Raw genomic sequence first — 15,937 nt, 5'->3', positions numbered from 1 at the left:
CTCAGGAACATGGAACTCCGTGTAGAATGTGACCCCGGCCTGGTAGGCCATCGCCGGGGGCCGGTGGATGCGCGCACCCTAACGGTGGATATCACATCTGGAACCCGCGAAAGACCAATAAAGATGGCGTCTGCCACAGATATACCCCTCCCCAGCATGCTCCGCAAGGGAAAACTCCTCTAATTGGTTGCTGGGAAAAAGTGGCTCTGCCAGAACCCCTCTAGCGCCACCTGTCGCCCAGGGGTGGAAACAACACCCCTGGAGCCCAGGATGACCTACAGAACATTTCTGGAATGATAGCAGCCCAAATTTGACAAATTGTGAATGGGAGCAAAAATAACTCTCCCATTCCCCACTAACTTTAGCGTAGTGCCCATACTGAAAGTAAGGGGGCGCTACATATAAAAAATATACAAAGTGCTTGGAGGGAAGCTTCAAAATGGCAAATATGTTCTTATTAAAAACTATGTGAGCAGCTGCAGTTCCTCCAGAACTTGGCACTTAAAGGTTTTTTAAACCAAAGTACAAATATCTGTCAGCCTATCAATTGTAGTTGCACTAGTTCTAATTTTTTAAGCTAATTATATTGTCAGTAATGAACTGAACTGATAAATCAAACAATGCTTTCTTTCTTCCATACTATTTTCTATAAACGACTAATTCCCCTACCTTCCATATAATGGAGATAAAAAGAGAAAAACGTAAATGTTGTTAAAATCCGAAAAAATGCTTAATGACAACCATGACTCCCTCCATAGATAGAGTGGAGTTAGTGTAGTCACCCAGGGACAGAAAGTGTGTTACTGTCAGGATTTACCAAATGAAAATAAAGGAAATAAAAAGCCTAAACAACTTAACTTAATACAGCCATCCATCACATGGACTGGTAAGCTGCAATATATAACATTTTTGTTTTTGGGCATGTACCCAGATAGCAAGCAATTGAGCTGCAAGTTTGAAAATGACTTGCTAAGCTATTGCTAGACTTGCCAGGCTTCACAAGTTTGTTACACAATTACATGACTCCAGATCATTGCAGACATTCTGCAAGTCTTCCGCAAGTTATGTTGTGTAATAGTCATCCCAACACAGGGGGCACTGTGGCTGAAATTTAATGCCGTAAACTTGCAGAATTCTTGTTGTTGACACACTATTGCAACTTTGCTCTTGCTAGAGACTTGCCACACAAATTTGCTACAAATTGGAAAAGTGTCAAATAGAACTTGGGCTTTGTGTACAACTTGCCAGTGAAAATGTGCAGCAAGTTAACAAGACATACAATTCAATACTGCCACACATTTGTGGCAAGTTATCCCTGCTATCTGGGTATGTATTAGACTTATGTAGCACTACCCCCAAAGGAGCTGCTGGTTTTGTACTCTGGCTATTAACCCCTGAAACTGGCTTGAACCCTCCCTTGGCACACCTGGTATAGGTAAGGATTGTGGAACCCACTGGTTGTTGGGGAAAACAATAATATCTCACCACAGTAAAACTTGCAAGTATATTGTTACCTTGTATTGGCCACTGGTCCCACAGGGTAATAGATAGACTGAACACGGGCTTACGCTTAACCAAGGAAAAACTTTACTTGATAGGAAATAAAGGTAAATGAACAAAATTAATTAGGTACAGTGGACTGCTTACAGAGCCCTGTAAGAGTCTATAATAATAAATATTAACAGATTTGATTTTTATAATTAACACAGACCTGTGTAAGCACACAGTAAAGGGATCCCTCCAGCAGGGTATATCCAGTACTGAAGCACCTCTTCACTAGGCCTCACCCAGCTCTCAACAACAGCAATACTGTGTAAATTAGAATAAACTGCATACTTTAAAGGGGTTGTAAAGGAAACATTTTTTTTTTCATAATAAGCATCCTTTACCTGCAGACATTCCTCTTTTCACTTCCTCATTGTTCATTTTTGCTCAGAAGTTGCTCTATTTCTTCTCTGTTCTGTTCTCTTCCTGCTTGTCTGATTGTTACTCACCACAGTGATGGGAGGCTTTACTGCAGTCAGTGTCGTGCTCGCCCCGTCCTGGGAACTACATCTGTGCGGCAGGACGCTCTCTACGTGTTAGAGACTTCAAGGAGGTGTGAATTACTGGGCGTGCCGCAATGCATACTGGGAAATGTAGTTCTTACATGAACGAGCGCCGCAAACCAGGAAGTGAATGAGAGAACAGAAACTAGAATGCCGGAGGTTATATAGATGAAGGAATTTAATAGGTATTTACTCGTTTTTTTAACAGAATCATTACACTATTCTGTCTGTCTACCTTGCAGACATTGGGCCGGATTCAGAAAGAAGATACGACGGCGCATATCCATAGAATCAGGTTACGCATAGATATGCCTAAGATCCGACAGGTGTAAGTGACTTTCACCGTCGGATCTTAGGCTGCAATTCCAGGCCGGCCGCTAGGTGGCGCTTCCATATCTTTTACGTGTCAAATATGCAAATGAGCATTTACGCCGATTCAGAAACGAACGACCGCCCGGCGCTTTTTTTTACGTCGTTTGCGTTCGGCTTTTTCCGGCTGAAAGTTACCCCTGCTATAGGAGGGGTAAGTGCGGCGTATCCTATGTTAAGTATAGCCGTCGTTCCCGCGCCAAGTTTTGAATTTATTACGTTGTTTGCGTAAGTCGTTCGCGAATATGGTCGGAATAAATTTACGTTAACGTCGAATCCAATGACGTCCTTGCGACGTCATTTGGAGCAATGCACACTGGGATATTTTACGGACGGCGCATGAGCCGTTCAACTAAAACGTCAAAAATGCGGGGTCAACATAAATTTTAATAAAACACGCCCCCTACATCCCCATTTGAATTACGCGGCCTTACGCCGCAACACATACGCTACGCCGCTCTAACTAAGGGCGCAAGTTCTTTGTGAATAAAGAACTTGCGCCCAAAGTTAGAGCGGCGTAACGTATCGGAGATACGTTATGCGGGCCGGACAGATACGCCAATGTATCTGAATCCGGCCCAATAATTTTAGTCAAATTTTTTTTTCCTTTACAACTCCTTTAATTATAAGAGTATATATATATATATATATAGGCCCGGATTCACATACATTGGCGCATATTTATGCCGGCGTAGCGTATCTAATATACGCTATGCCGACGTCGCGCAGAGAGGCAAGCACCGAATTCTCGAAGCACTTGCCTCCCAAACTGCGCTGGGTTCCCTCGGCGTAAGCCGTCGTAGGTGGAAGTGGGCGTGAGTCATGCTCATGAGGCGTGACCCCATGCTAATGACGGGCCAAGTGCCATAGAAGTACTTTAAACGAACGGCACATGCGCCGTCCCGTGGCCGCATCCAAGTGCGCATGCTCAGAATCACGTCGAAACAACTGCCTAAGATATGTCGAATCACTGCCTACGACGTGAACGTAACCTACGCCTAGCCATATTCACGTACTATGTAAACGACGTAAACAACGTAAAATACGACGGCTGTGTTCCCTGGTCCATGCCTTTGCATGAGTTGTGCCTCCTATATGGGGAATAACTTTACGCCGGACGTACGCCTTACGCAAACCGCGTATATTATGCGCCGGGCGCAACTACCTTTGTGAATCGACGTATCTCCCTCATTTGCATATGTGCATAAAAAATCAATGGGAGCGCCCCTTGCGGCCAGCGTAAATATGCGCCCATGATACGCCGGCGTAGGAAAGTTACGTTGGTCAGATGCAGCCTATTTTCAGGCGTATCTCAGATTGTGTGCACGCAGCACAGATATGACGGCGCATAGTTACACTTACGCGGCGTATCTCGAGATACGTCGGCGTAAGTGCTTTGTGAATCCGGGCCATAATGTCTAACTCCACCTAGCAGGCAGTCCTTGGACACGTGTCCTACTATAATGGCTTGATTGATCAGACCAAACCTTAATACGATCGTTCCTTAACAGTTAGTGGATTTCTTTTCTAGCATACGTTGGTGCACAATAAGCAATTTGTAATCCAAAGGAACCAAGTCAATTGGTAAAGAACATCTAAGTAATTAAAGCGTATTAGCAACTCACACGCCAATCTCCCTGCTGCACAGTCACTGCCGGATGCTACGTCCCCCTGTGCGTGGCGGGTTGGCCTTCAAGTAACAGCGGTGAGTCCACCCGATCCATCTTCCTGCAACACAGTCAATATTGTTGGGCAGGTGCCCGTCTCACCCAATGAGGCCTCGCCTCTCTGGAATGCTCTGTCTATGAAATCTCGACTCTCTGCCCTTCCGCCACAGACAGTTCCTGGTCTTCCGCACGGCCGTCACAAACTGCCGATCAACAGGTCACTGGTTGCTTCTGAGGCCTAAGCTTCTGGAGACAGGCCTCAACACAGGCTTCCTATTTGCTCGAAGAGGCGGTCCCAAGAGAGCAGGCCGAAGACGTCCTCTTCCTTAAATTCCCTCCCCCAGCAGGCTTTGCGGGGGTGCAAAGCACTTTGGGTGGCACAGTTGCACTCTGGGCATTGTAGTCTGTTAATTACCCAGGGCAATGGAGTCTTTATCTCCTCGTACTTCAATTCCCATAACCCGTTGCTGTACCAATGTAAACCAAACAGGAGGTGACTATACAACAATTGGCCACCGGAGGGAGCTGAGTTCCTTCTTAATCTACAATGGTAGTTTTTTAACCACATTCAAAGTGGCACCTTGCTACACTTGTCCTCAGTCCACCCTCCTACCCTATCCTAAGCACCATCCAGTATCTCCTTTGACCTATTCTGCAGCCCCCTTTGCTGACACCACTGTGTAAAAATTCCTGCCTCCCTACAAAGCAATATATTATCCCTGGCTGTGGGTTTCTTTTTCTGCCTCTAAACGACCCTGCCTCCAAACTCCTGTAAATGCCTATATGTGCATGGACACATAGGGGTTCATTTACTAAAACTGGACTGTTTTTAATTGCAAACCACAAGTGAACAAGTTGAAGTTAGAAGATGATTGGCTACCATGTACAGCTGCACCAGATTCTGAGTGCACCAGTTTTAGTAAATCAATCCCATAGACTAACATGCAGAAGCGTTTAGAGACAGGAAAACAAATCCAAACGCACCTAGGAGCAGCATAAAAAACGCCCCGTGTGTATGAGGTCTTAACGGTGTGGTTGTTTTCATTTCCTATTTAATTTTATTTTTTGTGAATGAATAACAAAGGGAACAATGTAGCTCTTGCTCATATAGTGGGAGGGCTAGATATCTGGGGGTCCTATTTTAGGGGCTTCTATATGATATGTCTCCCGCAGATACCCACAACTATGGGTCAGGAAGGTGGCGATGAGGCCCTTGTTTCCTTTAACCTTTAACAAGGGGAGATGCCTTGCAGGGAGCAAGCTTTGTGTCTTTCCCCTGCAAGCTCCCCTCCCAATACTGAGGGCACGTGGTTTGGTGTGGTTCAGGAGGAGGAGGTATGCTGGTTGCTCCCCCTTTTCCTGCCAGACTGTATGCCTGGTTAAGGGTCTAGTATGGACTTTGGGGGGATCCTGTGTGCCCCCCATCCTGAATGGGGTGAGATGCCCGCAAAATCCATACTACCCTTGATAAGGGTCTAGTATCGATTTCGGGGGGTTCCTGTGTGGAACTGAAATTGGATGAGCTCCATGTAAAATCCATACCATCCTTGATAAGGGTCTGGTGTCGGTTTTGAGGGGGATTCCAGATAAAAAATAAAACAAAAAAATCAATACCACACCCTTATACTGGCATGCAGCCTGGCTGACCAGGAAAGGGAGGGATAGCGAGCACGCATCCTCCTTTTGAACAACAACAAGCTAGCTGTCCCCTTAGTATTGAGATGGTACCCTGCAGGATAGGGTGCAAAGCCTCCTCCACAAGACCCTTGTCCCCATGTTGATGGGAAGAAGAGACTTATCCTGTTATCCTGACATCCCTGGTTCTGTGGATGTGTGGGTCTATGGGGGTATATTGGAGTCAGAGAATACCTAGCCTGGTATTGTTTAGGAGGGGGTGCATGTTCACTGCCCCCTTTTTCTAGCCAGCCAGGCTGCACGCCTGGATAAGGGTTTAATATGAATTTTATAGGGGCCCTATGCCATTTTCTTTTCGCCTGTGGTCCTTTTTTAAATCCATACCAGTTCTTCAAGGGGCTAATGTCATTCTTTTTTCCTAAAGTGTGAGTACACCTTTTTATAAAATGTATTTATTAAACAAAGGCATGGGTTCTCCCTCAATATCCAAGGATTATAAAGAGAACCCTGTGCTGTTTTTCTTACAAACAGAACAATGCCGACTGGAAACTATCATTTAGCTGCAAATAAAAACAAAGAACATATATGGTAGAGCGTAGTCCCTCTCCAAATATAGAGATTTTAATTGTGAGGTGTTAATTGTAGTAATAGGGTGAACACACCAAACAACGAGGTTTGTAATTTTACAAAAGAGTTTAATATATATAAATAGTTCATAAAAACATGTAATGCATGAAAATTTACCACAGTAGTTACAAAACAGCGATAAAGTATTATGTGCAGAATGCCAACTAGTTTTGTACTCTTGTGCTTCGTCAGGGCCTTGCAACTTTAGCCTTTTGGGATATAGTGGTCTGTGTATGACAAAGATATGCCATTAGTACACATACAATAAATACATACATTTTAATATCGAAAAAATAATACAATGTAAAGAGCCGTGGTAGTTGTGTGCTCACCAATTCTGTATCATTTAGCTGCAATACTTTTTTCCTAAATGTAATTTTTGCAGGCGTAAAGGTGTGCAAATTCATGCGCAGTTTTAAGACATCCCCCAAGCAGGTTATTTAAAGAAATTGTGTAGTTATAATGTTGCCCTTTGAGCTGAATTAACTGTAATTTTTTTTGCTTTTCTCTTTTACAAAAAAGCTGGAAATCTAAAGTCTGCATCTCAAATTGCAAAATGTTAGTCGAGATAGCTTATGGGTGGGACCGTCCTTTGTCCAGAAACATGTGCACACCACAAAAGTGCTTTTAAAAAACAAATTTCCTTCCTCAATATCTGCTTCCTTAGTTTTTAGCTTGTTTTTCATATATCCTGCTCATTCAGCATGTCATCAGGACATGCGCACTGAAGCAATGGCACGTGCCGTTGCCCCAGCTAGTGTGCCGTTACCGGCGGCTCCCGCACACAAATGTGCCAGAAAGTGATGTCATTGTGGCTCGGACCAATCACAGCACCGGAGCCCGTGATACTGGGAAGTAACTCCGGGAGTGATGTCGCCGGAATGGTGTACGAGGACCGCTGCAGGGGCTTTGATCTAAGGTAAGTAATTCATAATGGGCTAGCATGCTATGCATACTAGGCCATTATGCCTTCGTTTTGCAGGTTTTTTTTTTTTTTTTTAGTGGGTTTACATCCACTTTAAGATAAAAAGCCTTCTGTGTGCAGCAGATGCCCTAGCCCCCCTAATACTTACCTGAGCCCCATCTCTGTCCAACGATGTCCATGAGTGTCTTGGCCATCCTAGACTCTCCCTCCTGAGAAACAGCAGCGGCACAATTGGCTCCTGCTGCTGTCAAAGTCAATCAGCCAATCAGGAGAGAGAGGGGGTGGGGCAAGGCAAGTATTGTGCCACTCAAAATGTCTTCCACTCAATATACAGTTTGCAAACCAAAAAAAAATGTAAAACATTTAAATGCATACAACTGCGCTACATAGAAGATATCACCACATGGAGTATTATTTCCAGTTACCCCATTTGCATCTATTTTTCTTTTACAGAACTTCTATAAGACATGAACATGTATTACATGGTAGTGTGATTAAAAAATAACTAGTTATTTTATCTCCCTGTTTTTCTCTTCGCTAGTTGACAACATAATGGGTGACATGTCAAAGATAAAGACACAAGGTAAAAGTCCTTTATATATACTGTAATAATTCTCAACATATACAAGAGAGTCTAGGGTAGACTATAGAACTACCAGAAGTGTGGGGAATGTGCTTTTATACCAGCTCTAACTGCGTATGAGGCCTTTACTAAATATCTCCCAGAAGAAACCAGTCAACAGGATTAGATGTTTATTGTGAAACATGTTTCTACTCTCTCTGAGTGGCTTCTTCAGTTTAAAAGTCCTACTATTATTTGAAATGAAGAAGGCATTTGGATGAAATATTTTCAACATTATACATTACAGTATGCTCAGCTGATTTTGGTTTACTACTGTTGGTATTTAAAAAAAAAAAAAAATGTTGAAGGTTAAGTTTTTTTCAATAATAAATAAAGCGTAATCAAAGTGAACCTTATTCAGAAAGTTGATAACTGAAAGTAAATAGGTTTACCGTATTTGCCGGCGTATAAGACGACCCTTTGTACCTAAAAATTTGGCTCAAAAATCGGGGATCGTCTTATACGCCAGATGCAGACTGCGGGCGTCCATTTTTTAAAAGCCGCTCCTCCTCCTCATGCTGTTCCGTGATAGGCTCAGTGATCCACCTATAACAGACGTTGTCTCGTTCTCAGCCTCGGACAAAAGGACGTCTGTGATAGGCGGAAAACTGAACACAGGCTCTGCTGGGAAACTGAGTGTTCCGCCTATCACAAAACAGCACGAGAAAGAGGCGCGGCTTTTAAAAAATGGACGCGCGCAGTCTGACTCACGCCAGGCAAGTAATGAAGATCGGCGATGTGAGGTGAGGCAATGGCACATTTTTGGACGTCTTTTAGAGCTGACGGCTCTAATCAGGTGCTTCCAAAAAACACCCCGACCGCTGTAATTCAGGTGGCCGGTGCCCGAAAAGGGTCCTGACACCTGAATAGGGGGTGTCAGCAGCGACCATAGATAGATTCATGCAATGCATGAATCTATCTATGGGGATTAGAGCGGTGCAGGCGAGGGGGGGGGGGGGGGGGGGGGAGGCCAGCGCTCCTGCACGCTTTATGGACGCACCGCCGCTGGTTGGCTCCAAATGTTATCCTTTTTTTGAAAATCAAACTTTGTTTCACTATGACTAATCCATACCGGTTTTAAACTTTTAACACATAATTTCCTCAGTACATTTGGTTTCAGTGGACCAAATGGTGGTATCAGTAAGGTTGGTGGACAGCGGCTTTCACTTCTGAACCCTGGGTCCATCTGACCTTTGGATGCACAAGCATAATCTATCATAGCTCAGGTTTGGGTGCACATTGCATTCTTCTGCTTGGTTGCCAGAGGACTTTGTCCCAGCACCGGCCTGCATGCTTCTTTCTAACTCCTAAATCTCAGCCCATCTCCTTAACATGTACTCCTACTTTCAAGGCTATTGTGGAGGCAACAATGCTACAGTTTTGAAATTTTCATTATCAAAATAAAAAATAAATTAATATGATATCAAGGACACAAATTCTGGCATGAGCTTAGCACATTTCAGATTTTTAGTGCCCAAACTACTGCACCGAAAGAAAAAGATTAAAAAAAATGCCCTTGTAAATCAGAATGTAATGGTATAAAACATACACTGCATTTCCAGACAATTTTTATTGGCTTGTTAATATTTCTCTTTGGATTTATCGTGTTATCCTTTCTTCACCAGTGGACATAACAGGGGGAAGCTGTAGCAGTTGCCCCCCAGGATGGAAGTTAATTCGTAACTATTGCTACTATTTCAAGTCTACTTCTGAAACATGGGAGAAGAGCAGAGAGAAATGTGCAACCCTTAATGGTGTCCTCCTGATCATGAAGGACATAAATGAAATGGTAAATCTCTGACTTGCCTCTGGATGTAATGTGTTTGAGTACGTAGTGAAGAGAATCAAAGTTTACTAACCAACAGAGTATTTATAGCTCTCATTTTTCCTGGTTGCTTAGTAAATGAACCTATCACAAATTTAAGCAATTCATGCTGAGCATATGATAAAACCTTCCATGAAAACTGGATGTAAAGTCAAGCTATAGATTTAGCAATACTGACAGGGCCGTCTTAATAGCATCATGGGCCCCTGGGCAAAGTAATGCTCTGGGGCCCCTACAATGGAGACAGTGCAGGTAAACAGACATCAAGTAGGTAGGACGCAGACAAGCGGAGCTTTCACCTTTGGGTGGAGCTCCGCATTAACTACATGAACAATCATTCTGTACAGCAAAGAAACATTGGGAAAATACTACATACATAAAATAACAAAGCTGTCCTGTGCATATAAAATATCTGCTAGATTGATGCCCCCCCCCCCCAGCACTCAGACCCCTCTACACCCCAGATATCCCCCCAGCACTCAGACCCCTCTACACCCCAGATATCCCCCCAGCACTCAGACCCCTCTACACCCCAGATATCCCCCCCAGCACTATGGCCCCTCTACACCCAAGATATCCCCCCAGCACTCTGACCCCTCTACACCCCAGATATCCCCCCAGCACTCTGACCACTCTACACCCCAGATATCCCCCCAGCACTCAGACCCCTCTACACCCCAGATATCCCCCCCAGCACTATGGCCCCTCTACACCCAAGATATCCCCCAGCACTCTGACCCATCTACACCCCAGATATCCCCCCAGCACTCTGACCACTCTACACCCCAGATATCCCCCCAGCACTCTGACCACTCTACACCCCAGATATCCCCCCATCACTCTGGCCCCTCTACACCCCAGATATCCCCCTAGCACTCTGACCCCTCTACACCCCAGATATCCCCCAGCACTCTGACCCCTCTATATCCCACATATCCCCCCAGAACTCTGACTCCTCTACACCCCAGATAACTCCCCAGCACTCTGACCCCTCTACATCCCAGATATCCCCCAGCACTCTGACCCCTCTATATCCCACATATCCCCCCAGAACTCTGACTCCTCTACACCCCAGATAACTTCCCAGCACTCTGACCCCTCTACATCCCAGATATCCCCCAGCACTCGGACCCCTCTACACCCTAGCTATTACCCCCAGCACTGTAACTACCTCTCTACATCCCTGATACCTCTAGCACTATAGCCTCCCAAGCTACTCCAACAGGGGCGTTGCTAGGTGGCAAAAAGACCAGGGGCTTCAGCCCGAAGCCAAGCCGCCACCTGGGGGGGGGGGGGTTGTAGCGCGGTCGGTGGAGTGGCGCGGCGCAGGGTGACCTACCTGACACATACCCTGACCTAAGTGAGTGTGTGTGTCAGTACACACTGACATAACCTGCATACACTAACACGACCAGACGCCACTGACCACACTCCACTGACCACACTCCACTGACCACACTCCACTGACCACTGAGACCAGACTACACTGACCACTGAGATCAGACTACACTGACCACACTACACTGACCACTGAGACCAGACTCCACTGACCACACTGACCACTGAGACCAGACTCCACTGACCAGACTACACTGACCACTGAGACCAGACTACACTGACCAGACTCCACTGACCACACTACACTGACCACTGAGACCACACTACACTGACCACTGAGACCACACTCCACTGACCAGACTCCACTGACCACTGAGACCAGACTACACTGACCAGACTCCACTGACCACACTACACTGACCACACTACACTGACCACACTACACTGACCACTGAGACCACACTACACTGACCACTGAGACCACACTACACTGACCACTGAGACCACACTACACTGACCAGACTCCACTGACCACTGAGACCAGACTACACTGACTAGACTCCACTGACCAGACTACACTGACCACTGAGACCATACTACACTGACCACTGAGACCATACTACACTGACCACACTCCACTGACCACTGACCAGACTCCACTGACCACTGAGACCAGACTACACTGACTAGACTCCACTGACCACTGAGACCAGACTACACTGGTCTCAGTGGTCAGTGTAGTCTGGTCTCTGTGGTCTCAGTGGAGTCTGTGGTCTCAGTGGAGTCTGTGGTCTCAGTGGTCAGTGTAGTCTGGTCAGACTACACTGACCACACTACACTGACCAGACTCCACTGACCACTGAGACCAGACTCCACTGACCACACTACACTGACCAGACTACACTGACCACTGAGACCAGACTACACTGACCACTGAGACCAGACTACACTGACCACTGAGACCAGACTACACTGACCATTGAGACCAGACTACACTGACCACTGAGACCAGACTACACTGGTCTCAGTGGTCAGTGGAGTCTGTGGTCTCAGTGGTCAGTGGAGTCTGTGGTCTCAGTGGTCTCAGTGGTCAGTGGAGTCTGTGGTCTCAGTGGTCAGTGTAGTCTGGTCAGACTACACTGACCAGACTCCACTGACCACACTACACTGACCACTGAGACCAGACTACACTGACCACACTACACTGACCACACTACACTGACCACTGAGACCATACTACACTGACCACTGAGACCAGACTACACTGACCACTGAGACCAGACTACACTGACCACTGAGACCAGACTACACTGGTCTCAGTGGTCAGTGGAGTCTGTGGTCTCAGTGGTCAGTGGAGTCTGTGGTCTTAGTGGTCAGTGGAGTCTGTGGTCTCAGTGGTCAGTGGAGTCTGGTCAGACTACACTGACCAGACTCCACTGACCACACTACACTGACCAGACTCCACTGAGACCAGACTCCACTGACCACACTACACTGACCACTGACACCAGACTACACTGACCACACTACACTGACCACTGAGACCACACTCCACTGACCACACTCCACTGAGACCAGACTACACTGACCACTGAGACCAGACTACACTGACCACTGAGACCAGACTACACTGACCACTGAGACCAGACTACACTGACCACTGAGACCAGACTACACTGACCACTGAGACCAGACTCCACTGACCACACTCCACTGACCATACTACACTGACCACTGACCAGACTACACTGACCACTGACCAGACTACACTGACCACTGAGACCATACTACACTGACCACTGAGACCATACTACACTGACCACTGAGACCAGACTACACTGACCACTGAGACCAGACTACACTGACCACTGAGACCAGACTACACTGACCACTGAGACCAGACTCCACTGACCACTGAGACCAGACTACACTGACCAGACTACACTGGTCTCAGTGGTCAGTGTAGTCTGGTCAGTGGAGTCTGGTCTCAGTGGTCAGTGGAGTCTGTGGTCTCAGTGGATTCTGTGGTCTGGTCAGACTACACTGACCAGACTCCACTGACCACTGACCAGACTCCACTGACCAGACTACACTGACCACTGAGACCAGACTACACTGACCACTGAGACCAAACTACACTGACCACTGAGACCAGACTACACTGACCACTGAGACCAGACTACACTGACCACTGAGACCAGACTACACTGACCAATGAGACCAGACTACACTGACCACTGAGACCAGACTACACTGACCACTGACCTGACTCCACTGACCTCTGACCTCACTACACTGACCTATGACCTCACTACACTGACCTCTGACCTCACTACACTGACCTACATACACAATCACTGGGTGACCTACCTCGTGGTACAGATGCAGCCAGGACTCGAGGAGGTTCGGGAGCCGATCAGCGAGACCAGACTACACTGACCACTGAGACCAGACTACACTGACCACTGAGACCAGACTACACTGACCACTGAGACCAGACTACACTGACCACTGAGACCAGAATACACTGACCACTGAGACCAGACTACACTGACCACTGAGACCAGACTACACTGACCACTGACCAGACTCCACTGACCGGTGACCTGTCTACACTGACCTCTGACCTCACTACACTGACCTATGACCTCACTACACTGACCTCTGACCTCACTACACTGACCTACATACACAATCACGGGGTGACCTACCTCGTGGTACAGATGCAGCCAGGACTCGAGGAGGTTCGGGAGCCGATCAGCGATGTGGGGTGCAGGCAGCGCTGTCAGGAGCCGAGGAGGAGAGCCGCATCATGGCGCGCCGGGCGGCATTGTAATTGCCGCCTTCTCAGCTTGCAGGCAGCGCCTATGGGTCCGGCCATGCGTGACGTGACGCGTCATCACGTCCCGGCTGCGGATTTGTCCACTGTGATGTCCATCATAACAGCACAGCGCGCCTATGATGGACATCTCACACTGGCCAATCCTGGGATCGCGGGCGGGACCGTGATGCGTCCGTCGCACTCGCACAGCAAGTCTGTTGACAAGCAGCACTGTCTGCACTTGACAATGTTGAAAGTTTTCCCTGGCCCGACGATTCAGGGCTAATAATGTTATATTAAACGGCCGAGACTCGGGGCTTTTCGGGGTACCATTCGGGGCTTCAGCCCACCAAGCCCCGCCCTAACAACGCCCCTGTACTCCAAGCATTGCTACCCCCTAGACACCCCAGATCCTCCCTCATCATTGTTTTCCCCCATACACCCTTGATATCCCCCCAGCACCATTTGGTAGTACTCCCTTTTAAAGTGGTGATACTGTGCATGTAAACTTTTGGCAATGTGCCCACCTCCAGCACTGCACTCACCTATACCAATCAAGCAGGCATAAGGAGGTGCGGAGGAGGGAGCATGCCTCCGGCATTTCAAGCCTTTCGGTGCAAACAGTGCTGGATGGCTGGGCTCACCATGACACCATCCACAATGCTACCTCCACAGATGGGCTCTCAGTGCTGCCAACTCAGCAGCTCCCACTCCAGCTCCTACCCCGCAGCCATTCAAGCAGCATGGGGCGGGGTCAGCGCATCACTGATGCTCTGGCCCTGCCCCTCCCTGCTGGCTGTGAAATAATAGGTATCGTTCTGCACAGCATGGTGCACCACTACCAGCAAGCCTCCCCTGTGTATCCATCACTCTCAGTGCCATCATGGGGTCCCCAATTTCGGGGCAGCGTGGACTTAAGGACCAGCTGCTTTGGGGAAAGTGCAGGGGCCCCCCATGCAGCTGGGGGCCCTTGGCAGAGCCCAGGTGTGCCCTCTCATTAAGACAGCCCTGAATACTGACTGAACTAACACTACATAAAACAACAAAAGTTTTTAAAAAGTTTAAAGCAAACAAAAGGTGTTAATTTTAAGCACCCCTGCTAGTTTTATATGGTTTGTTTGTTTCCGAACTCTATAACTGACAATTTTGCTAGACAGCTTGGCCTGTTGGGACTTGAGATGAGTGTGCTGGACAGATGAATGTAAACACACTTCTGTGTAAAAAAAAAAAAAAAAATGATACCAAATAATACTAAATTATATAATGACCCATATAGTGCATAATCCATATACAGTAGTGCAGCTTTAAAGAGAAAGTCCATTAATAATAACATCATTCAAGTGCTGCTTGCAGCTATCATTTATCTTGTGCAATACTGTATAAAAAAGTGTGCAAATTGTGCAAACCAAATTCTATTGATTACCGATGAGAATTTTGGTAATCCAACTCGCCAAAGCCCACTCCAGTGATATATTAATTTTGGACAGACTGACTCTTGTTGCACAAAAAGGGCATTTAAAATTATTTAAACAAGAGATACTTACAACAAAGGCCATATTCAAGCAGAAGTGTAAAGCCCTATACACATGATTGGTCCATCCGATGAAAACGGTCTGATGGACCGTTTTCATCGGTTAACCGATGAAGCTGCCTGATGGTTAGTCGTGCCTACACACCATCAGTTAAAAAAACGATTGTGTCAGAACGCGGTGACGTAAAACACAACGACGTGCTGAAAAAAACGAAGTTCAATGCTTCCAGGCATGCGTCGACTTGATTCTGAGCATGCGTGGATTTTTAACCGATGGACGTGCCTACAAACGATCATTTTTTTTCTATCGGTTAGGTATCCATCGGTTATATTTAAAACAAGATTTCTTTTTTTTTAACCTATGGATAAATAACCGATGGGGCCCACACACAATCGGTTTGGAACGATGAAAACGGTCCATCAGACCGTTCTCATCGGTTTAACCGATCGTGTGTACGCGGCCTAAGGGTCATAAACAATATACTGTAGGTATTGGACAGTTCGACCTTCCTTGTTCACACTGTTAATA

At 46.7% G+C, this 15,937-nt stretch overlaps 1 protein-coding gene across 1 annotated transcript in view; it reads left to right on the top strand.

Annotated features, from left to right (window-relative positions):
- LOC120933217 (perlucin-like protein) overlaps positions 1-15,937 on the top strand; it is a 43,144-nt gene that overhangs the window by 22,565 nt on the left and 4,642 nt on the right. The window contains exons 6-7 of the mRNA XM_040346304.1: positions 7,813-7,854; positions 9,519-9,682. Coding sequence (XP_040202238.1) covers positions 7,813-7,854; positions 9,519-9,682 — 206 coding nt within the window. The remainder of the gene's footprint in view (positions 1-7,812; positions 7,855-9,518; positions 9,683-15,937) is intronic.

This window comes from Rana temporaria, chromosome 3 (genome assembly GCF_905171775.1).
Source record: "Rana temporaria chromosome 3, aRanTem1.1, whole genome shotgun sequence".
Classification (NCBI taxonomy): domain Eukaryota; kingdom Metazoa; phylum Chordata; class Amphibia; order Anura; family Ranidae; genus Rana; species Rana temporaria.
This window is presented reverse-complemented; position numbering and strand designations above follow the sequence as displayed.